The 25,941-nt window shown below is 38.0% G+C and overlaps 1 protein-coding gene across 2 annotated transcripts in view; it reads right to left on the reverse strand.

Annotated features, from left to right (window-relative positions):
• Positions 1-20,100, reverse strand: part of myo10l3 (myosin X, like 3) — a 179,175-nt gene extending 159,075 nt beyond the window's left edge. For both annotated transcript variants that reach the window (XM_056464724.1, XM_056464723.1), the window contains exon 1: positions 19,886-20,100. In XM_056464724.1, the coding sequence (XP_056320699.1) occupies positions 19,886-19,906 (21 nt within the window). In that variant the 5' untranslated portion in view covers positions 19,907-20,100. The remainder of the gene's footprint in view (positions 1-19,885) is intronic.
• Between the last annotated feature and the right edge of the window lie 5,841 nt (positions 20,101-25,941).

The raw sequence follows: 25,941 nt of genomic DNA on the forward strand, positions 1-25,941 counted from the left end.
TGATGGATTTTCATTTGCATGTTGTTGTTTTTTATGTAGCTATTAACTACTATTTTTTATCTTCTGTGGGTAATGGATAAAATATGGAAATTCTAATATTCATCCATTCATTTTTTTTTCGGCTTAGTCCCTTTATTAGTCTCTGTGGGGTCGCCACAGCGGAATAAACCGCCAACTTATCCAGCATTATCCTTATCCAACTTATCCTGCATTTTGAGCATGCGGATGCCCTTCCAGCTGCAACCCATCACTATGAAACATCCATACACACACATACACCACGGACAGTTTAGCTTACTCAATTCACCAGTGCCACATATTTTTGGACTTGTGGGGGAAATCAGAACACCTGAAGGAAACCAACGCAAACACTGAGAGAACATGCAAACTTCACACAGACACGCTAACTGACCCAGCGGAGGTTCGAATCAGTGACCTTCTTGCTGTGAGGCAACACCACTACCCACTGCGTCACCCCTATTCTGATTTCACATATTTAAAACTATCAGTAATAATAGTATTTTTAATAATACACATTTTTCATCCATTTTTATGCATATAATTTTGATGTGCAGCATCTCAACTGAAAAAAAAATTGTATTTGTTTTAAAAATATATTTTTTACATTTTTTCAATCTTATGTTAAGACATAAAACACTGAATTATTCAAAAACGAATATAGGAAACAGAATATCAGAAAACTAATGGGTTTCAGATGGCCCTTAATGTTCAGTAGAAGTAGAAAACATTGGATAATAAAATATTATAATAAATATAGATGCTGTATCATACACTGTAAAATCTAACAGTCAACTTTATCTAATGAAATGAGTGTAGTTAACTCAAAATTGACTGAAAATTAATTCTACTCATTTGAAAAGAGTTTTGAACTCAGTGTTGAAGGTAATGAGTTAATTAAATACCTCATTACTTCAATTTAAATGGAGTAAGTTCACAGTACTCATATAGATTAGTTTTTTTAACTCAAATGGATTGTAGCAATCGGTTTCCTTAAACGGTTTGAGTTGCTTTAACTTATTGGGTTTTACAGTACTCAGTTGGTTTGAGTTCTCTTCATTTATTGGGTTTTACTGTTCTCAAATTGCTTAATTTACTCAAATGAATTAAGTTCACAGTACTCATTAGGATTAGTTTTTGAACTTAAATGTTTTGTTGCAATAGATTTCCTCAAATGGTTTGAGTTACCTTAACTTCTTTATTTTTACAGTGTAACGAAAAACAAAAACATGATAGAATATTAGAATATTAAAAAATATCTCGCTCTGCCCCATCTCTAATCATGTGCATCTAAACAGTCCATCTCTGCATTCCATTGTAATGACAAGAGCAATCAAGTGTGAGGGGGAAACTGTACCTTAGGATGCCTACTGTATGTCACTCTCCAGCGCCAAGTGAAATCAAGACAACTCTCTGCTACCTCGTGTCCTTAGCCTCCCCAGACCTCCATAACCCCATGTAAACCAATGAGACCTCTCCTCGCCTCAAAACCAGGGTCGCAAGGCAAAATGCATATTCAGGTAGACACTGCTCAAATATTATCAAACAGATTGTGGAAATAATGTGCAAGAAGCATCCTTACGTCATGGCCGAGCGATACATTTACAACATTAACAATTCACAACATGTAAATTCACAGCTAGAATTGACAGTAGAGAGCGAGGCGAAGAAGGGGCAGTGTTTTGTAAAGGATCAGATAAACAGCCTTGATGCTCCGTCACCGAGCTGACAGCGCTATGAATAAATGATGGGAGGTGCAGCTGATCAGAAATTAGCTAATGGAGAGATCGCGGCCCCAGGGGAAGGACACTTCCCAGACTTCCCCCAGACCAGACAATAGAGACAGTGTGTGCTATTAGCATTGAGAGATGCTGACACTTAATGGTATTAACCTTTCAACTGAGATGCTTCACTGATTTGCATGAAGCATAGCCTGAAGTCGGTGATTAATGCTCGTGGCAGGTTGCAAATTACTCTGGATGAATGAAACTTGTGGATCAATGCTTTTATACTAGCGATACATCCTGGTTTATAGTGCAGAAATATTACAAGACATTGATATTCATGCATATAGCTATGGTTGTAGACACACAGTCAACTGCCTCTGGAGTGTTTATAAAGAGACTTTGACCTTTTTTAATAAGGTTGATGGCTTACATTTAGCAGCCTATAGAAATGGCCACAAATGAGTCATCTATGTATCTACATCTAGGGTGTTGCAAGATACTGAGAAAGCATGAATGCAGAAAATGTAATAACATTGAGCTTGTGTTCATTCATTCATTCATTCATTTTCTTTTCAGCTTAGTCCCTTTATTAATCTGGGGTCGCCACAGCGGAATGAACCACCAACTTATGCAGCATATGTTTTATGCAGCGGATGCCCTTCCAACTGCAACCCATCACTGGGAAACATCCATACACACTCACTCACACACATACACTGCGGTCAATTTCAGCTTACCCAATTTGCCTGTACCACATATCTTTGGACTGTGGGGAAAACCGGAGCACCCGGAGGAAACCCACACGAACATGGGGAGAACATGCAAACTCCACACAGAAATGCCAACTGACCCAGCCGAGGCTCGAACCAGCAACCTTTTTGCTGTGAGTCGAACATGCTACCTACTGTGCCACCAGGTCGCCCTGAGCTTGTGTTAAAGGGATAAAAATTACCTCATTATTTACTCTCCCTGATGTGATTTTAAACTTTGATGGGTTTATTTCTTTGTTGAACACAAAGGAAGACATTTTTAAGAATTCTACTTGCCGGAATCCACCGAGTTCCACAGTAGGAAAACAAATTGCTGTGGAAGTCAGTGGGCACCAGCTTCCAGCATTTTCTTTTCTTCAAAATATCTTATTTTGTGTTAGGCAAAAGAAAGAAACTCAAGCTTTTAAAGTGTAGGGTGAGTAAATGAGGACAGAGGTTTAGTTTTTGTGTGAACTATCACTTTGACTACAGACTACACTGTAAAGAATGCTGGGTTCCACATTATTTCTTCATGTTGTCCCAACACAAACTGATTAAGTTAACTTAATTGTTTTTACAAATTTAAGTTGATTGAACATAAACAATTAAGTTCTATTCTCAAAAAATTCTCAAGAATTGCGCTGGTTCAGATCATCAGAGTGTATGCTTCAGGTATTTAGCAAAAACACTGTTACAAAAAGTCATTGACTTTAATAAGTGCATAACATGAAGTGCTAAACTGTAAATGCATTTCTGGGTTTCAGAGAAATAACCAATCATGGCATCACAGTACCACCGACTTTTCACCTTATTTCTTGCATATGAGTGGGCGCAGCCATTTGAATCTTTTTGGCTTGAGACTTCCGGTCTCATTCACTTCCATTCATTTTTAGACGTTAAATACAGCTCGTTCTGCTGCTTGATGTTTGCTGATTATGTTATTCTGCTTTGTCTGTATTTTCATGCAAACACTTGTTTGTAGAGCAGGTAGTTTGACCGTTTTCTATGGTTTATTATTCCTAGTCATTTCTCCCATAGGCAACTGAATAGGAAGTTCTAAAACAATCGCAAAAAAGAGCGCACTTCCACATTGAAAGACAAGGATGAAACTTTCCAGTCTGCATGTGTCAAGCACCAGCGCTCATGACTTAGATGGAGAGAATTGGAGGCTGGATGTTGAACACATTGTGTGCACAAACAACTGCCATAAATCTCAAACTAAGTCAAAAGCAAAGCTAAGTGAACTCTCAAAAATGAAGCATAGTATTTCATAAACAGATGTAGCATCTTTATCTCACCACAAACAGAAAGCCCATGACCACATTCATAAAAAGATGGGAGGAAAAAAGGGAGAGATTAATATTACTGATGGAAGCTTTTATCAGTAGTAATACTTAACAAAGGCCCTATAGTTGTTTCGATGTAATTGACTTTAAAAAAATAAAGATCTCTTATTTAAAAAGGCACATAAGAGAAGCAACCAAAACATCTCTGTGAGGAGAAAAACAGAAGCATTGCAGAACTCTTTGAGAGACCTGGTAGTCAAGTCAAACTAAATAAAAAATCACTTTGGGATCTTTGACAAATATGTCATCTCATTGAATTTTACAGGATTTCTGTGAGACGTGATTTGCATACTTTAACAGTCAAAAAACAAAGCCGTTGTGACATAGAACCCCCTCATTGACAGAAAAAGCTGCCATGTTCACAACTAAAGATAAGTGGTAAGCAGGATCAACTAAATGCTTTTTAAAAAGTATGGGATGTTTGCAGAATAAACTCTTTAAAAGAGATACAAGAGGTGCTTGTGTAAATGAACTAAAGGGACATCGGTGTAACATTTTCCAGGGTACCTGCAGGTTTCTAAGAGTTATATTTAGGACTTTTTAAGACCTTTTTAATACCACACAGAATTAAATTTAGGACCAAATGAATAGTATAATTTTATAATACCAAATTTGCACACAAAAAAGCACACTAAATAATTACCATTCAATTAGGTTCCGCCTATTTCATTCTGGGTGACAAACAGACATAGATTTCAAAATGGAAACAGCATTTTCTTTATGTGGTCAGTTCGATTGCATTTTTAAGACCTCTGAAACACAGATTTAAGACATTTTAAGACTAATTAAGGCCTTATCTATAATCTATGGAATTTGAGACTTTTTAAAGATTTGCGGATACCCTGTTTTCACAACCCTAAACAGAACACTAAATAAAAAATTAACTGTGTTTACATGTTTACATTACCAGAATCAGAATCAGAATCGGTTTTATTGCCAAGTGTGCTTCACACACACAAGGAATTTGTTTTGGCTACAGAAGCTTCCAGTGTACATAAAGTGACAAGTGACAACACAAAATAATCTGAAGAAATAAAATAATAATAATAAAAAATGATAAACATTAAACAGATGCGGTTAGTCAAGAAACCTGGATGTTGAGTTGTATGTACAGATTGTTATAATATACAGGTTATAAGGTGCTGTGTACAAGTGCGAATGTAGAAAGTATTGCATTGTATATTGATATAAGGTGCTGTGTACAAGTGCGTATGAGAAAGTATTGCACATATTTATTGCACAGTAGGGGAATATTTAACTGTTCATAAGGTAGACAGCCTGAGGAAAGAAACTATTCCTGTGTCTGGCTGTTTTTGTGCTCGGTGCTCTGAAGCGCCGACCAGACGGTAACAGTTCGAACAGGTAGTGTGCTGGGTGTGAGGCGTCCAGAGTGATTTTGCGAGCCCTTTTACTCACTCTGGAAGAGTACAGTTCTTGAAGTGTAGGAAGGGTAGTGCCAGTGATTCGTTCAGCAGTCCGGACTATTCGCTGTAGTCTACGGAGGTCAGTTTTGGCAGCTGAGCCGAACCAGACGGTGATTGAAGTGCAGAGGATGGATTGGATGACAGCTGAGTAGAACTGTACGAGCAGCTCCTGTGGCAGGTTGAACTTCCTCAGCTGACGAAGGAAGTACAGTCTCTGCTGGGCTTTCTTCACAATAGAGTCTATATGAGTGTCCCACTTCAGATCCTGAGAGATGGTGGTGCCCAGGAACCTGAATGACTCTACTGCAGCCACAGTGCTGTTCATGATGGTGAGTGGGGGGAGTGCAGGGGGGTTTCTCCTGAAGTCCACTATCATCTCCACTGTTTTGAGCGTGTTCAGCTCCAGGTTGTTGTATCTGCACCATAACGCCAGCCGCTCCACCTCCTGTCTGTATGCAGACTCGTCACCGTTCTGGATGAGGCCGATAACAGTAGTGTCGTCTGCAAACTTAATGAGTTTGATGGAGGGGTCTTTTGCAGTGCAGTCGTTGGTGTACAGGGAGAAGAGCAGTGGAGAAAGAACACATCCCTGGGGGGCACCAGTGCTGATGGTGCGGCTGTCGGATGTGATTTTGCCCATTCTGACTAGCTGCTGTCTATCTGTCAGAAAGCTGGTGATCCATTGACAGACAGAGCTAGGAACAGAGAGCTGGGCCAGTTTGTACTCAAGCAGTGATGGGACGATGGTGTTAAAGGCAGAACTGAAGTCCACAAACAGAATCCTTGCGTAGTTCCCTGGTTTGTCCAGATGTTGTAGGGTATAATGCAGTCCCATGTTGACTGCATCATCCACAGACCGGTTTGCTCTATAGGCGAACTGCAGGGGGTCCAGCAGGGGTCCAGTGATGTCCTTCAGATATGCTAGCACCAGTCTTTCAAATGACTTCATGGCCACAGATGTTAAGGCCACAGGTCTGTAGTCATTGAGTCCTGTGATCTTTGGCTTCTTCGGGATTGGGATGATGGTGGAGCGCTTAAAGCAGGATGGAACTTTGCGCTGTTCCAGTGATCTATTGAAGATATGGGAGAAAATGGGAGCCAGCTGGTCAGCGCAGGTTCTCAGACAGGCTGGTGAGACACCATCTGGCCCTGGTGCTTTCCTTCTCTTCTGTTTACTGAAGATCTGACGCACATTTTCCTCACTGATCTGAAGAGCAGGGGGGGAGAGGAAGATGGCTGGAGGTGTTGATGGCTGTGTAGGGCGATGGTCCGGGCTGTGTTGATGTGTTGTTGATGGCTGTGTAGGGAGATGGTCCGGGCTGTGTTGATGTGGTATTGATGGCCGTGTAGGGCGATGGTCCGAGCTGTGTTGATGTGGTGTTGATGGCTGTGTAGGGAGATGGTCCGGGCGGGTGTGAGGTGTCTGGTCATAGGTGTCAAACCTACAGTAGAACATATTCAGCTCGTTTGCAATATGTTTATTGCTGTCGATACTGGGGGACGGTGTCTTGTAATTAGTGAAATCTTTTAAGCCTCTCCACACTGATGCAGGGTCGTTAGCTGAAAACTGGTTTTGCAGCTTTTTGGCATAGCTTTTCTTAGCCACACCAATCTCCTTTGTCAATGTGTTCCTGGCCCGATTGTACAGGATCCTGTCACCACTCCTGTAAGCATCCTCTTTGGCCTGACGAAGCTGTCTGAGTTTTGGTGTGAACCATGGTTTATCATTGTTAAATGACAAGTAGGTCCTGGTAGGGATGCATAACTCCTCACAGAAACTGATGTATGATGTTACAGTCTCTGTGAGCTCGTCCAGATCTGTGGCTGCAGCTTCAAAAACATCCCAGTCAGTGCATTCAAAACAGGCTTGTAAGACCTGCTCTGTGTCGTTGGTCCATCTCTTGACAGTCCTTAATACTGGCTTAGTAGTTTTAAGTTTTTGCCTGTAAGTTGGTATAAGATGAACCAGGCAGTGATCGGAGAGTCCTAGAGCTGCTCTGGCGACGGAGCGATATGCATCCTTTATTGTGGTGTAGCAATGGTCCAAAATTTTATTGCCTCTGGTGGGGCATGTAATGTGCTGTTTGAATTTAGGCAGCTCATGTGTGAGTTTTGCCTGATTAAAGTCCCCAAGTATGATAAAAGCAGAGTCCGGGTGTTGTTGTTCTGTCTCTGTGATCAGATCAGCCAGCTGTTGCAGCGCAGTACTCACGTGTGCTTGCGGTGGAATGTAAACACAGACGAGAATGAACGAGGAAAACTCTCTTGGTGAATAAAACGGCTTACAGTTAATGAAAAGCACTTCCACATCAGGACAGCACATCTTCTTTAACACAGTTACATCCGTACACCACCTTCTGTTGATGTAAAAGCATGTCCCACCACCGCGCGTTTTGCCCGTTGACTCCGTATCGCGATCTGCTCTGTACAGCTGAAAGTCCGGTAGGTTTAATGCGCTGTCCGGAATGGCTTCGTTTAGCCAGGTTTCCGTGAAACACAGGACAGCAGAGTTGTTAAAGTTTTTGTTTTTGCATGTGAGCAGAAGTAGTTCGTCCATTTTGTTAGGAAGAGAGCGGAGATTCGCCAGGTGAATGCTGGGCAGCGCCGTTCTGAAGCCGCGCTGTCTTAGCCTGACGAGCGCGCCGGCTCACTTCCCACGCTTGCGCGTCTTGTAGCGTTTCCACAATGCGGCTGCTCCGCCGACTACAATGTTCCGCAAAACGCCACAAAAATCAAAATCCAGTTCTTGATTAGTTGGTGTGCACTGCCGAATGTTCAGCAGCTCGTCCCTGGTGTAACTGATCGTGTTTGACAAACATAAAACAGGACAGACTAACAAAAACAGTGCAAACACTGGAGAGCCCCCCGCCGAAGCGGCCATCCGCGGCGCCATCTTGATGAGGTCAAATTACCACTTGACCAGCATCTGGCTACATGAGACTACATACTATTACACTGCATATACAGTACGTTCATCTTTTAAACAGCTGCTGTTGAGGTTCACCTGAGTCAGATTACTGCCATCTTGTTGTTTCCTTTTAATGTGGGAAGCCAGAAAAACAATAATCGTTGACTAAACATTCAAAGGCTTTAATCCTGCAGCCTCATAAACTGGCTATATGATGATGGTGCAATTTTTTTTTTTTTGCCACCTGGTGTTTTGCTTGAAAAAAACGAAAGTATTCCTTATGATTATAGTGCCACATAATCGAGAAATGTATTTCCCTGATGGAGAAGTTGGTTGAGACTCTAAAAACTCAAAAATTAAATTTGCTTTACTACATCCTATAATGCACACAGCCAGCTTGCTGATCACCTAATGCTGACTATAACCAAATAAAACACCATTTACAGACATTACGTCACTTAAAATCATATTAATTATAGTTATTTCTCAGTAGTATGTTTCTTTGAGACACTCAATTAGGGTTGTATTCTTAAGAGTGGTTGAAGTTTAATTGGATGGTAAGATCAGAAACTTGTTTTTAGCCAATGACTGTGAATGTCACAGACGTCACTCTCTGATGTCTTAATCATAGGGAAAGGCTCGTACTAAAATAGGACACTCACCATCTAGGCTAAATAAACAATTATATGTTATTTTTTTATTCTTGATCTCTTGGTTTCCAGGTTAGTGAAGCTTATGGATATTATTTTCCTGTAGATTTTTACATTCCGTCATCGGGTATTCACCCTTATGTTGTCCCTAACCCCTATGACTCTTTGTGCAAGTTGATTGCAAACAAAAATGATTGCATTTCTATATCTTTGCTTGAAAATAAAAAGTTTCTTTGAAACATTCAGAAAAACATTGCTAAACACATGAATGGAAATTATAAACACTGATCAATCCACATACACTGAGCACATCACATACGCTAGAGAAAATAAGTATTGAACACGTCACCATTTTTCTCAAAAACATATTTCTAAAGGTGCTGTTGACTTCAAATTTTCACCGGATATTTATAGCAACTAAGGAAATCCATATATGCAAAGAAAACACATCTGATTAGTTTACAAATAAAGTTATGTGTAACAAAGTGAAATGACACAGAGAAAAAGTGTTGAACACATGAACAAAAGGAGGTGTAGAAAGGCAGTGAAAGCCCTGACAGCAGCTGAAATCTCTCAGAAGTTATTCAAAAACCCTCTGAACATGTGGTGTTCAATACTTATTTTTCACGCTGTATATTTCACCAAAAGCTCAACCATACAAAAAAGTCTTAGGAATAGCAAGTTAGCAACAAAATAAATGTTTCATAACAGCAGCCTAAACATATCCATCATTCAGCTGAGTTCCGTTCAGGTCACATGTGGTGTGCCAAAATTAACATACAGTCATAGTCAAGCTATATTTTCAGAAAATTACAAAAGAAATCATTGTGAGGTCAAAGCAGGTTTGGCATTACACAAGCTTAAATTGAAAAGTAATATTGCATGTCAGCTGTGCAACTGCTTAATCTGCCTTAACCAACCCCTAATACTTTATTTATTAAAACAGGAAGAGTAAAATAATCAATCACTGTAATATATTAAATAAGAATATATAACATAAATAACAATATGTGACCCTGAACCACAAACCAGTGTCATTTATTTAATTGTGATCAGGAAGGTTAATAAATGATGTACACTGAAAACTGGCACACTTTGAACCGAATTTTAAAAATTGCTGTCATTTGTTGCAGCTAAAATTTTTCGTTTTTCTCAAAAGAATAATTTAACTTTAGTTCAAACTATAAAATTGAATTGAATCTAAATAGGCTTGAGGGGTAATACGGTAATATGGTAAACTGCGGGATCTAAAAACAGCAACGGTATCAGTTTTATACCGTCATAAAAACAATACAGTTATATAGGAGACAAGGATTAAATATTAAATATAATTTATATAATGCCTAAAAATGCGTATGCGTGGTTGTCATCCCGGGACAGCGTGGAGGAGAAAGAGAGAGGTGGGGAAAGATGGCGAGTCGCGCACCAAATGACCTGATCTCGAAAAAGAACACAACTTTTGCAGTTTGGCAGTATTTTGGGTTTCGGCCGAATGAGAAGGGAGAGACGGTAAACACAGATGAGGCAATTTACTAATTGTGCAACTAAAAGGTGACCACGAGAGATGGAAATACCTCGAACTAAAAGTCACATATATGGAATTTCTGAATGGTTTAGCCTCAAGCCAACAGTTTGGTGACGCTGTCTGAGCCTTACGTCATTGTTTTCTTTATTATGCACGGTTATATGGTAAATCAAGGTAAAATAGAGAGGAGGTTCGACGGTATCAAAATTTGGATACTGCCCAAGCCTAAATCTAAATCATAAATATTTATTTTGGTCAAGACAAAAATAACATTCAAACAAAGTAAATATATTGTTTAAAAAAGGGACACAAAATATATTACTTTTTACTTTAGTACAAAGTAGAAAACTAATGTTTTTAAGTTTACTGAGGGGGTTCGTATTTTGCTTTAAGGCAAATTAAATAAAACAGGTTATAATTAGAAGCCATAATTTTTCATTTAATCCAATATAAAAATGTACCTTGAATGAAAGACACAGTAGTTTCTCTTTTTTCAGTGTATACTTTGTTAGTAAAAGCCAAGATACAACTCTGAAAATCTGTAATCCGAGGGTTCAGAAAATCGAATTATTGAAAAAATCACCTTTTTAGTGAATCGCTTAGCAATGCACAATACTAATCAAAAACTGAGCTTATATACACACAGCGGGGAAAATAATTTTTCCACCATTTTTCTCTGAAAACATCTAAAGGTGATATTGACATGATATTTTTCCTGGATGTTGGTAACAACCAAAGAAATCCATATAGGAAAACAAAACAAATTAATTAATCAAACAAATATGTGTAATAAATGTGTAATAATGTGTATTGATATGAAATGACACAGGGGAAAAGTATTGAACACATGAAGAAAGGGAAGGGAAACCCAGACAGCAGATGAAATCTTTCAGTAGGTATTTAAGCAACCCTCTGACCTTTGTCAGTGTAAATTAATAATAGCTGCTTTGGTTTAACATCTACATGATCAGGATGATAAAAACGAAACTAGAGTGGACATTTCAGCAAGACAATGATCCCAATGAATGAGCCAATGAAACTCTCAAATGCTTTCAGAGAAAGAAAATCAAGCTGTAGAATGGTCCAGCCAATCACCTGACTTCAATCCAATAGAAACTACAAATTAAAGATCAGATTTAATAGACGAGACCCACAGACAAGACCCGCTAGATGTCATTTCATTGTTATTACACATAACGAATTTTTTTTACACGTAACAATTTTTTTGTTTTTATTTATTTTTTATGTTTGTATTGTTTGGTTTTTTACCAAAATCTGGTTCAATTCCGTGTCGACAGCTCCTTTTGAAATATTACTGCCAGGAAAAAACATGAAATGTTTAGTACTTATTTTCCCTGCCGTATTTTGGTCTTTACATAGTATTCAAATGATTTTTGTCATAAAAGAAAAATCTACCTTAAAATCTGCCAAAAATATACCTGTGCAACCTAAGACCAAATATTTTGTGGTCCAGGATCACATATCATACAGTATATACAAATTAAATATCTAGCACAATTTACCACATACTTAAAGTCCTAGTGAAAATAGGACCCACCACGACCCCACTGGGAATCCTTCTGAGGGTTTAGTCAGGGGTTCATCTCTTGTGAAAAGATTACAGCACAAGAACTGATTGTGTTAATCAGAGCCTTTAAAGCCTGTCTGCAACACCCGTCTGCTCTCAGTGCCCCGAGCTACAGCCGCTGACAGGGGCACATAAATAATGCTCTACCTACACCACAACCACAGGAAGGATGGGAAGGTACAGATATTATGAAAAAGGCGGGTCTACCTGACTAATTTATTGGCCCAGAGAGAGCGATAACTGTACAGATGCTCAAAACATTCATGTATCTTGACTGCAAGAAATGATTTTCCTACTTAGTGTTTCTGTCTTGTTTCTAGTCTGAATATTGAAAAACTCTTAAATTAAGAAGTATTTTATAGACAAGTAAAAAGTATTGTTATGTTTTCAGAAATAAAAATAAGAGAAAATTCTAATTTAAGTGTGTTTTTCCTTAAAACAAGTAAAATAATCTTGTTTTCAGGAATAAATAAGATTGTTTTACTTGCCCCAGTAATTGTTTCTTACTGAAAGAGGGTTTTCAAGTCATGAGTTTCCTCGATATAGGTTGTAACAGATCATATGTTTCATCATGAGCACACACTCACATGTCCAAGGCAGCAGAAAGTGAACTTATATGCATGTCAAAGGTGGAGAAAATCTGTTAAATATAGTTTTGAGACTCTGTTCTTTAAGGAAATTAAAGCATGCCAAGCTCAAAGTGAGTGTAAAAAACCAATTCAGGCTTCAGTTGGATGACCAAAAAGAAAGTTAACTCAATGTGGTTACTTTTTTAAATTAGCATAATTATTCATTATTCAAATGAATGTAAAATCCACCTTAAAAGTAAACCAGCACATATGACATTAACCAAAATATCTCTCAACCAGGTTACCTTTAACCAATTCTCTATAGCTGCCTGATTGGTGCATTGGCACAAATTGGCAACTCCTTCCACATAATTTGCCCTTTAGGCAAAACAAAAGCCTTTCAGTAGCTCAATTTGGTTTGGGTGGCGAGGGTCCACGGCCGCTGTACCTCAGCAGGGGGGAAGACCGGTGGCAGATGGAGATACAACAGACTGCATCGGTACAGTATTAAAGAAATGAAGGGGGAAGGGGCGCAGTACACACAGGACTCAAAAGAGATGAAGATGCATACCCTTTACAAGATACTAAAGTCCCCCACACTGCTGTATAGCTTAATCAGTATGGTTCAATTAAACATACATATTGAGCCAAATATGAACATATAACGCTTTATTATGTCTGATTGCAAAAAAGTAAAAAATAGCAAGGCTTACTGTATTCAGTATAGCTCAAAATTTCAGTCACACTTTATTGTGATGGCCGTTTGTTGAATTGAAGTTACATTGTGTCTACATGCCAACTAATTAGATTATAAGTAGACTGTTAGGTTGGGGTTAGGGTTAGTGTAAGTTGACATGTACTTACAAAGTTACTTATAGTCAGTTAAATGTCCGTTGAAGGAGCAGTGTCAGCAGATATTAAGCAGACAATACTATTACTCAAATGGACCATCAAAATAAAGTGTTTCCAAAAATTGTCACATTCTAAATGGAACTAAAATAGACGTATTTTTGTACAAAAAATCTAAATACAGGTGTAAATGGGGTCTGAAAGGTTTTAAGCATGACCACTTTCAGAGGTAGTCAAAAACATTGATGCTCACGACATGTTCATTTACAGTCATAAAAGAAAAGACTGGAATGTGTTGTTGAAGCATGCTAGCTAACTGGGATTTAAACTTTGCTGTCTGAAATTTAAGTCTAGTATAAAAGTCTAAAAATCACAATGTTCACTTACGAGTTTTATGTGAACTTAAATTCACAGCAATTGTCATACTTTTGCTTTTATGGCATTCATCAACCATTGTCTCCTGTATCATTCTTAAGCAAAGTTATTTTACAACATTATTTTGAAAATCTAAAAGTCTAAAGAACGGGTGGCACGATGGCCAGGGGTAGAAGGGGGTAGCACTGTTGCTTCACAGTCCCGGCTAGGTCAGTTGGCATTTCTGTGTCTAGTTTGCATGTTCTCCCCGTGTTGCCGTGGGTTTCCTCAGGGTGCTCTGGTTTCCCCCACAGTCCAAAGACATGCGATATTGGTTAATTGAATGTACTAAATTGGCCATAGTGTGTGAATGTGAATGTGTATAGGTGTTTCCTAGTGATGGGTTGCAGCTGGAAGGGCATCAACTGTGTAAAACATATGTTGGATAAATTGGGGGTTCATTCCACTGTGGTGACCCCTGATCAATAAAGGGACTAAGCCGAAGGAAAATGAATGAATGAATAAATTTTAAGGAAATCGGAAATGTGGTCAAAAGTGGACAAAGCGCGGGATGAAAACACTTTTCATATGACTGGCTAAAGCGCATCTTAATACAAGGTGCAAACAAGAACGACATTATTGGCCGGCTAAGGTACTTAAACTGCGTAATTATCAAGAAAATAAAGAACAGACTGGTCACACAATGCCAATTAATCCCAAAAAGTGAACAAAGAGTTGTATTTGGGTGAATCCATCTGTTTTTATTTTGTCCAGATGCTCTCTGCAGTCCAATAATGAAGTAAAAAGCAACAAAAACTGGTGACAAAGAGTAAATCCTACCAATATCCTCCAAACAAAAAGAGAGACAGACTAAAAAAAGAAAAAACTTGACTTGCTGTAACGTTCAGACCACATTGAAAGGGATTAATATGACCTCACGGGATTGCCGTTGTATTCATGTAGCCCCATTCTCGCTCAACTCTGCATCAACTAACAATCTGGTTTGAACTGATATAACTCCTGCACGTGTGAGAGGACGATCCATCGTTACTCACCAATTTACAGTATGACGAAAGCACTGAGTAAGTCAATCCTGTGACTGATTAGTCATAATAGGAGATTATAGCAAAGCCTGGCCCCTTGGAATCTTAAAAAAGGCCTCATCATTAATATATAAACATGCAAATTCCCAAAAACCCATGTCAATATATGGATTCATCTTAAGAGATGTACAAAATAGGTGTGGCAGTGAACAGGAACAACAAAAATCAATTTTATTGTTTTGTTCATCCTGTCTAGTACACCCAACAGAGCAAAGAGGAAAAGCGATGACTTCAGTTGCCATCAACATTTCAGCACCATTAGAGGTTGCCTGAGGAAGTCAAAGTCGGAATAGAAGAGTGTGAAACCCAAACCAGAGGAACTTTAAATCTAAGAGCTACGGGGTGACCAAGAGGCACGGCTTGGAATCTCAGGTCAGGGTTAAAGAGACTGAGATCCTCAGGACAGGAATGTATCTGGAAAAGGAATCCTGGTATTAGATGTGAGACTCTCTTTCGAGAGACACTTTTAAAGAAGGAATTCCTCTTTTAAAGGAGTCAGCTGTTGTTCCAGGCGACATGATCATTTCATCGATCCTTTTTTAGGTTGCTCTTGTGCAGTGGACTTTGTGGATATTTTTAACATGGCTGACTATGGACTGGGACTTAAATGTATTTGTGGTTGTGTAAATTAATGGATGCATGTGCTGCTAGAGGATTGAGCTGCATTCCTCAGGTTAGCATGTGAAAGAGAGACATAAACATTCCTTCATCCATGAATGCAAGAGAAAATGACCAGGCACACAACTGTGTGACTAAACAATTTCTATATATTGAAATATGTCATAAATGTCATATGTCATCATAAATATTCATTGTCTCAACATGACCTGCACTAAATGTACAGCTGAATGCTGACTTGCAAAAATATACATTGTGGGAACTTAATAACAAAATTTACACTTTATGTAAACTAGTCGCTTTCTAAAAATACTCAAAAGGATAATATATGTTTACTTGTGCATTGCGCTAAAATCATTTTGCACTATGCGCTGCTAACCCCAAAATCTCCCCTCTTCACAACAATTTATACAAATACAAATTGTATGTATAAATATATATTCAGGGTGGGCCATTTATATGGATACACCTTAATAAAATGGTAATGGTTGGTGATATAAACGTCCTGTTTGTGGCACATTAGTATATGTGAGGGGACTCATGAAAGAATAAAGTTATGTTAAAACTAAGCACACCATTGTTTTTCTTGTGAAATGTCCAATAAGTTTGATGTCACATGACCCTCTTCCTGTTGAAAAAACAAAAGTTAGATCCAAGATGGCCGACTTCAAAATGGCCACCATGTTCACCACCCATCTTGAAAAGTTTGCCCCCTCATATATACTAATGTGCCACAAACAGGACGTTAATATCACCAACCATTCAAATCTGTATATATGTTCTCGAATCTGATTGGCTGTGATAGCCATGTGATATTCTGCAATAACAGCACTTGTACAGCCTCCTCACCCGTGTGTATTACTCTGCTCACATAGAGTGACAGCAGCTTTGGCTTTTTCGGGGTTAATTATTGTCTCCTGATTGCAACAGAGAAATACTGGGAAATCTCTGTAGACTGATGACATTTCATGCTGTTCAGCCTTATAATCTTAAAATGTCAGCAAAATCAGCTGTTTTGTCATCACTGTAGACATTACGCTAAAGAATCATTCAAATACTAGCTTTAAAGTGATGTTTGTGACAAGAATAATCAAAGACATCTGGACGCAACACCAGCCTCGAGTCTCACAGCCAAGCCCAGGAAGCTAAAAAGAGGAGAGACACCAGTGCAAGAGGATAGAAGACCGGGCCCGGACATATTGTGTTTTACTTTTACTTTCAGGGTGACCTCCTCCTCACAGAGACTGCCATCTGTTTATTTAATTTTTTCAATAAAAATTATTTAAAAGTTCATCGGTTCTCCGCCTCCTTCCCTATGGCCAAGCGGCCATCTAACTTTATTACAGTGATATTGCTCATATGTATATACACTTTAACTAGCTCTGTGGTCCTGTGAGTCCACACAAGAAGCAAAATGACATTAAAGCTCAACTTTACAACTAGACTTTAAAAATGAATCAATGAATATTAAAATTAAAGATACTGCAGATGTCAGTGCCCATAGCCTAGTAGTTAAGTGCGCCAACATATAGCACCATGGTGCTCACGGTGACCTGAGTTCAATTCCCAGCTCGAGGTCCTATGCCGACCCTTCCCCTCACTCTGCTCCCAATACTTTCCTATCTGTCCACCACTGTCCTATCCCAACAAAAAGGTAAAATACCCTAAAAATAATTATTTAAAAAAGCAACTGAAGATTGTAATGCAGAAAAGTTTTGGCATTTGAAAATCTTCAGCTGAAAGGTTAACTGAAAAAAAAAACTTTCATCTAAAATAATTGAACTGAAACCATAATGTCACAATTTTCACACATTTATACAGAGACGGAAAACTGAATAAATTAAAAAAACTTGCACTTTAAAACCATTATTATGTACATAAACAGCCAAAATACATAAAAAGCTTTCCATTTTTGTTGAAAACTGCTGTGCAAGCATATCCCGAGATACCAAAAACCTGGTTAGATAACACACCAAATAGACAGTTTCTAGAAGAACACAGGGTTGACTCTAACTTTAAAGCACCAATGAGTCTATCACAGGTGGGAGAGCTGAGCAGAGCAGCAATCGCATGCTTCATAAATCTTTTCACGGGAGGACGAACCCACTAGCCAGACTGAGAACAAGCAAACTTAGTCATTAGAATCAATGCGCATGGACAGGTAAAGCTCTAGCAGGATGATCCGAATGACACACTCTGAGTCTTCAATGGTTTAGTGACTCAGCGGCTGGCAGAGGAAGGATGAGGGCTTGTCTGAGGGAGAACATGGCCTGAAGGGGAAGCCAGGGATTTGGCAATATCATTACGCCTTGTCCCAAGCGTGCATTCAGATGAAAATGTTATTTTAACCCTAATTAACAAATGGCAAAGAATCTGTAGGTCAACGCTTGGAAAAATCCATCCTCCTTATCAGACATGTTGTTTTAATAATCCCAAAACCATTTGTTCAACTCATGTTTTCAGTGTCCCGGATTAATTAAAGCTACACTGAATGGGAACTTCCTCCCGACTGTGGCCTGGGTCTATAAATAATCATGGAATGTTTGTGTTGTTACTTTTAAGCCTCGTCATTCCGGTTGTATCCACACACGTGGGTCCAAGCTCTTAATCTTAAATGCTTCTCAGACCCCTTCTGTCCTCCTTCACCCCAGACAGATGTTAAATTACTCTTCCTATTTAGACCTACTGTTGTCCTTCAATGCTCTGCCGTGAAAGCCCATTTTTACATGAGGCTTCCGATTATAATTCAACTCAGTTTGACAAAACAAAAGGGTTGTGTGCAAAACAGCTGTCTATTTAATGAAGTAAAAATAAGCATTCTTTAATTAGACCCTTCAAAACCTTTAGACCACCAAAGTTAGGAGAGAACAACACATGCAACGCTTAAAGCAACTGGATAAACTGGACTATATCTCACAGGATCCTTAATAATAATTTTAAAAAGTGCGTCCACATCTACTCTGTGGTGGTCCGAAACACTCGAAGGGGTTTTATGAGGCCATCTGAAAGCTATACATGAGTTTCTGAGCTTTTATTGCGAGCAGGTTTGTTCTGACACAGACTCAACAGCAAAGCAGAGAGAGGGGGGCATAAAACACATCCTGGGGGTCTCCACTGAGTCATTTATGCTCATTTTACTGTGGATCAAGATGGTATTTTGTTCACTGCTGTTCTATTGATCTTCAAGGGCTGTGATCTGGTGTTAAATAACCTTTGAACTTGATGGTTGTTGCAGGGACTCCCCCATTTTTTTCCTCACCTGGAGTGGAAGAGGGTCCTGACAGATTAAACAACTATTAATGAACCACATCAAGTACCATTTAGAATTTATAGACCAAGTTTTATAGCTAAATATACCTGATTCAGCAAAAAAGAAAGAATGAATTATTTTAATATTTAAAGTCTCTAGACAGATAAAATAATACACTAAACACACACGTAACATACTGTTTTGATGTCCCTTATCAAATTAAACATACAAAGTGCCTACTTTAATGTTTCAAACTACTTTTAGTGAAAATAAACTGTCAAAGCATGAGTGAAATAATGTTTCATTTGTCTTTGCATTGGGTTATGGATGTGACATTTGTAGTAAAAATTCTACATAGATAAATTCATATAGAAAGTATATGTTAACATTATATTGAAATATCTGTTTACATTTTCCAAAACAACTAACTACAGAGTTATGGATCAGAAAAATATCAATATGTAAACATATTTTATACATTAAATTAGGAACCTAAACGTGTTATGGATGTGATAAAAAAAAAGTCTGCAGAGTTTACAGTATACAACATAGTTTGTAGAAATTCTGTGAATTAAACCGCACAACCTAAAAGAAATAATAATAATGCTAATCAAAAGGATAAGAGTTGGCTCACTATAGAACAAAAATTATTAAATTCATTTTATTTTACATTTTTGAATTTATGAGGGAAAATTTGTGTTATGGATGTGACATCTCTCCGTTATGGATGTGATGGATGTGAAATTGTCACTTTGGAAAATTAAATATAATTGGTTGAAAACATTGACAGAGACATTTTTGAGTATTTTTACAGGTACAAGCCAACACAAAAAACTTAGAAAGGGTTTTGCTATTTTGGTGAAAACTTAATTTTTTTCATGGCAAGGTTGACATTTGCATGGAATTGCTCCATAACATATCTTTGTAAAAATTAAACATGCTTCTCCTGACCTGCTTATTTTAATATATAAAAGAACAAGTGAGCGTACAAAATTGTATTACATCTGAAATTATTAAACTCTTGCTTAACTAATGCATTTCTGGTAAGTACAAAACGTTTTAAAACGTAAAAACTTTTAATGTGTCATCGCATGACTCCTGTTCTAAACACTTTTTATTTATGCATAAACAACTGCTACTCTGATTAAAACGTTAGTCATCCGGCAGAGATGTTTCTAGTGAAGTGTCAGTCCAAGTTTTCTCCTACCTCAACAAAGAAGTTATCCATCTGTAATGCAGTCCAGTCCGGTGTTTGGTGACCAGGGTACCACGGACTCCGAGTCCCGTAAAGATGCTCAGCATTCACGCGCTTAACATACAGCTGAAGAACCCATCGTACCGTCCGGACAGTAATTCCTCTGATAAACCTTCAAGTTTTCTTTAAACACGGTTGAGAAAGTGATTCAAAGACCACTATACGCATGTGTGTGTGTGTGGTGTGTGTGTCAGAAGAAGCTCGTGTTTATCCCGGAGGCGCTCCTGCTGCCCTCGCGCTCGTGCGCTTCTGTATCTTTGTGTGGAGAAACACTGAGGCCACCGGCTCATTTGGTTACGACCGTAGAGTGGGCAGGGCTTCGCTGCGACACTCCGCCCACAAGACACACCCGTGTGAGAGGAACAACAGCATAAGATACTCTTCACACACATAAAATGAATGAATAGTATGGCCCCAAGCTATTTTTTTTAATCTCATATATATTTTAAAATGCACAATGGACTAAACATGAAAGACAACTAGAGTACAATGTTGCGAGTTCACTGATGTAGGTATTGTTTTATTAATGAATTATAACCTTGTCATCTTTGTTCTACATTTATCATTTGTGATTCATGGTTAAGTTAGGGTTAGGGTTACACTGTAAAAAAATACTGGGTTCCACACAATCGACTTTTGTTGTGACAACAAGAAAAATTAAATTAACTTCAGCAATTCAACACATTTTCTATTTAATTATGGATTCGCTTGTGGTCATTATAACCACACTTTTTAATGTACCAAAATATTTCCTAAAGGTTTTAAATAAAAAAAATATAAACATATTTTAACATATTTTTAAAATACAAATTTATCATTCATTCATACATTTTCTTTTCGGCTCAGTCCCTTTATTACCATTTATTAACCCAGCTGCAACCAATGACTGGGAGACACCCATCATTAGAAAAAAATATGAATCTGTTAAAGATTTAAATAAATAAAAAAACTGTAGCCTATTGTCATTTATTGGGCAAATAACAAACTGGTCAGAATATTCAACTTTCCTCAGTCAGATTTTGGCCATTTGAATAATAAAATTAATAGTAAATAGTAATAGAGTAATAGAGTCATAAAACTCATTGACTTATAAAAAATAATTGTTTGCACTGGCCAAATCTGATTAGCTGAAGTCACAACAATGTGACGGTCAACAAATATTTCGGAGAACAACAGAGAATGTTTCATTAGGCTATTTTCACAATTTATGATGGCATAGGAGTCAAAATAGGACAAATGAGCTCATGTATAAGACAAATTCTGGACCTTTGTCATCGAGGGGTCGGTCTTTTGAACCACCCGAACCCTCCCTGGCTATGGGCCTATATTATTTTTACAAATTTAAGTGGACTAAACATAAAACAATTAAGTTGTCCCAAAAAAAAAACACTCTTAAGAATTGTGAAGTTTCAGCTCATTTTAATTAAGTACTTTGAACAAACAGCAAGCACCATTGAGAGTAGGTTTAGGCTATGTTAGGGTAACATTAGAGTTTATTGCATTTATTCTTAATTTTAAGTGCATTTATTTGCACTTAGTGGATTTATTTTAACTTCTAAATCTCATTATTAGCAATGAAAAATGTTGAAAAGTAACTTTTAAAACTACAGTTACATTTTCAACTTCAAAGTTGTCAGAGCATATATGAAGGTCCCAATATTTAAGCATATAAACAGAAAACACCATGATCGAGCTGTTGGCAACTGATGTTGATCAACAGATTTGTTTGATCACTCTTTATTTCAATCTACAATTTACTACATTCAATAACTAAGACTTTTCTCAGTGTTGGGTTGCGGCTGGAAGGGCATTCTCTGTGTAAAACATATGCTGGATAAGTTGGCGGTTCATTCCGCTGTGGCGACCACTGATTAATAAAGGGACTAAGCCAAAAAGAAAATGAATGAATGAATGAATTAACTAAGACTAGCTCAATTAACAGTTGTTAATTGGGTAGAATTAGGGATGCAGAACAAGATCATAATTTATAAGTACTAACAAACAGTTAATATCCTAATAATATGCAGGTATTAAGCCAGTACACTGTGAAAAAGATCCTGGTTGCCTTAAATTTTTAAGCTGAATCAAATTAACCTTATGAGTCCGTTGATCTTATATTATGTTAAACTGACTTAAAACAGCTTGTATAACTTAAAAATTAAGTTAGAAGATGATTAACTTAGTTTAATAAGTTACAATGACTTAAAGACATATGCTGTCAGGACTAATTGATCATATAATTTTTTTACAGTGTAGTTAATAGTAAGGATTAGTACTTAAACTAAAGTGTTACTGATTATTTTTAGCGCACTGTACAGTTGTTCTTAATTGCATAAATTCATACAATACATTTCTATTCTATGCTTTTGTATATGTGATTTTGCCCGTCACTCATCCCATGAATTTGGGGTTTTCAGAGTGTTCAAGAAGAGAGAAAAATGATCCAGGGAATTCTATTTTGGGAAAAATCTGTAGTGCCTTTGACGCACTTAGCATCAGGTTTACCACTGTCCTCTTAGGAAAGTCACCCAAATTCAGACTGCCTGTATATCGGTTATCACCTCCAAATTCATGTATATTAGTTATTAATAATAAAATGTTGATTAACTCCACGCATAAAATACGCCAGTGTGTACATATATCTATATGTATGAAAACAACAATATCAGTCAGCACTTGAGATCCAACTAATAAGTGCAAGTCCACACCCTTCATATTAGAGGCCATCTAAGCATGTTTGACCCTTACAATAGGGTTAATTATATTCATGTCAGCTCCTCTGAATCTCTGTTAGGAGCTGCTCTGGAGTCAAAGACTGAGGGAGTGTGTCTGTATGCGTGTGTACAGCTGCTCTTGCTGCAGGCGAACTGCTGTTTGACCTCTCTTTCAGCTTAGATTTCTGTTCGCCTGGGATAAAGGACAGAGAAAGACGTTAGGTTTAAATAATGATAAACTGAACATATAGTGAATGCAATATAATGTGTAAATAACTTTAAGACGTTTGCTCTGGAACTTGAGACGTGGTATCAAATCATACCTGTCAACATTGGGATGTGAAAATAAGGGATATGGCCCCCCACCCCTTCCCCCCTTCCCCAAATTATTAAATATGTTCATTTTGGAGCGGTTTAATTATTATTATTATTATAAATGAACAGTTAAATGGTCAGTAATATGTTTTATTATGATTATTAACAAAAGAAAAATTAAATAGTATACATTAACAGCAAATAAATTAGCAAACAGTTCAGCTTATTAAAATTAATAGCTATTATAATGAAATAGAATCAAGTTATCAAATATCATTAATCTTTTCTTCACTGTGTAACTTACACGTTCTGATTAAAGAGCAGCGAATGAATCTCTCATTTATTTAGATTTTTTTCATTCTTTTCATTACAATATATAACAGGTGTCACTTTAAAAATGCACAGATCTATGCAACCCAGGCTCATTCTGAGAATGTAGTCCCAGGGACGTTTCTGGAGACCGCGAAATACGTCCTGGGAGGTACATATTTGTGCAGTTTTTGTTTTCGCGAGTCCGCGAGAGGCCGCTGTGCGCGCTTTTTCCCGCGCCATTCTCGCGTAAACCCGCTAGAGGCCGCTGTCGAACGACCTTCCGCCTGTCTGCCTGTCTTCATGACGGAATGATTGACCGTGCGACCGGCCAATCGGCTGACCCACCCTCCTCCGTCCCCAAACCCAACCAACGACGGTTCACAAAAGCCGTCCAGAAAAAGAAAAGCCCTCGTCCGATTTTTACCACGTTTTCGGATTTTGACCACATTCTCACCCTGTGACGAACTTGTTCGCTTCATTTTTTGGATTTTGTTTTTGTTTTCTTACCTGATTTCTGGAACCGCTCTTCCCCGGACTCAAACCCGGTCGTCGTCGTCGTGGTCAGCCCCTCTCTGCACCTCGAGTCCGCCAGAGTACACGAAGAGCTAACCGGACAAACTGGCTGCAGCGGGAAAGCCCTCCACACGGAGGCGAGCGGCCGGCAAGCGCCGAAGGTAACGGCGTCACACCGCCCCGCAGCGTTCGCTTAAAAAAAATGAAATGCAGCCGTACGTACCCCCGGCTACGTATTTCGCGGTCTCCAGAAACGTCCCCGGGACTACGTTCTCAAAATGAGCCTGGGTTGCAACATCTAACGTTATAATGAAAGCTTTCGATTGCTTTCCTAACTTTTTATGCTCATAGGGGACGAAATTAGTTGTGTTTAAAAAAAACAACAACCAAGATCGACATCTTTAGATATTATTATTCTTAATTATGTGTATATGTCTGTTTAAACATGCACCCAAAACCCAGACTTTCGCTCCGCTTCAAATCTCGTGTACAAAATCTGTTTGGAAAACGGCGTCTATTTATCACTATGGAGCGCATCAGCTGACAGTCATGCACCGCTATATGACTGTTTTGAGGATTGCATTTGAAGGGGAGATGGCACCTGCAATGAAAATGAAAGGAAATCCTGCCGTTTTTATATTTATTTTAAAGTGTTTTCATCCCTGAACAAAGCGAAATCACAGAACAGAGTCACATTTAAGAGCAAGGGGCGGCCCCTGGTGGTTCAGCGGTATGGGTTGCGTATAGGGAGGATCCGCTCTTTAATGTTTATTGCCACCTTTCAGAGAAAGACTGAAAATACAGGTGAAATACGGGAAAATACTTTTATGGGATGATAGCGGGATAGAACTGTAAAATACCGGAGAATCCCGGGAAAAATGGGAGGGTTGACAGGTATCAAATCTGTACAAAAGATTGGATGAAATGAAATGAATATAAAAGCTTGTTTCCACCACTGGATAAAGAAATAAAAAAGGTAATTATTTTCTAGCATTTGTGAGCTTATAGATCTATCACAAGCTTTACTTATTACAATTATAAAGTTTATGTGGCACAGTTTGGCAAATACTCAATACACCTAGCGGATCCGTCATTTTTTTTCTCAGAAATCTGACAAAGTTTAAATCTCATTTTCATTTCAGAATTGTCATCTCACAATTTGAGTTACATTTTACAATTCTAAACTTATTGCCTGAAAAATGTGACTATTTCTTGCTTTACTTTTATGCTCAGAATTGCAAGTTTATATATTTTTGTTTCAGCTAGCTAATCAGTTGCTTTTCAGTGACTTTTTTTACTGAAATGAGTTTAAATCTGACAAATCTATTTTTTTCTCAAAATTGTAAGTTCATATCTCCTAATTTCAGTTAAATTCTTACATTTAGTTTCCCCTCATTCTAAATTAGCATCATAATTCTGACTTGAGTGACAATTGCACTGATAATGGGAATAAAAAGTCCAAGTCAAAAGAAGTCAAAGCAAGTCTATGTAAAAAAATAACACCTATGAGATTGAAAAAAAGTCATGATTACATTTATTTTATTTTGTTTTTATTATTCCGTTGTTGAAATGGGCTTTCAAACCAAACAAGTGTACTTTTGAAGATCAGATTTTAAAATGTCTCCTTCAAAATGTAAGTCCTACAAACTTTTTAAGATTTAAGATTAGATTAGACGAGAATCAATAGAAATGGAATCAAGTGGTTCTTTTGGGGATAAAATAATGTTCTCTCCATTCTCGCTATTCCTCTGTTCCACAGCTTTATATTCGAAGCACTCTGTCATAAAAGCACTCTGTCCGACTGGAGAGGACATTAATCTCTAGTTAAGTGGCTTGTGAAAGATGTAGAAGCCTAAAAGACGCAGTTCAAGTGGCATTGCTCATTTGTTGATGCATTTGTGTGTTTCAAGAGCTAATTGAATATATTTAGAGAGCCTAATTGGAAAGAATTGTGATAACCAGTACTTGCAAAAACTTGTGTAAACTTAACAGAACATGATCTGTTCCCAATCCTGAGCTGCTTCAATAACACAGTTGAGAACCAAATCCTGCTAATTACTTGAGCGTGTAATCAACCTCATTACCTAGCATTACGCCTGGCTGTATCCACACAATCACACAGTATTCTTTATTGGATTTCAGAAAGTCAGTGCA

Source organism: Danio aesculapii, chromosome 9 (genome assembly GCF_903798145.1).
Source record: "Danio aesculapii chromosome 9, fDanAes4.1, whole genome shotgun sequence".
NCBI classification, from domain to species: Eukaryota; Metazoa; Chordata; class Actinopteri; order Cypriniformes; family Danionidae; genus Danio; species Danio aesculapii.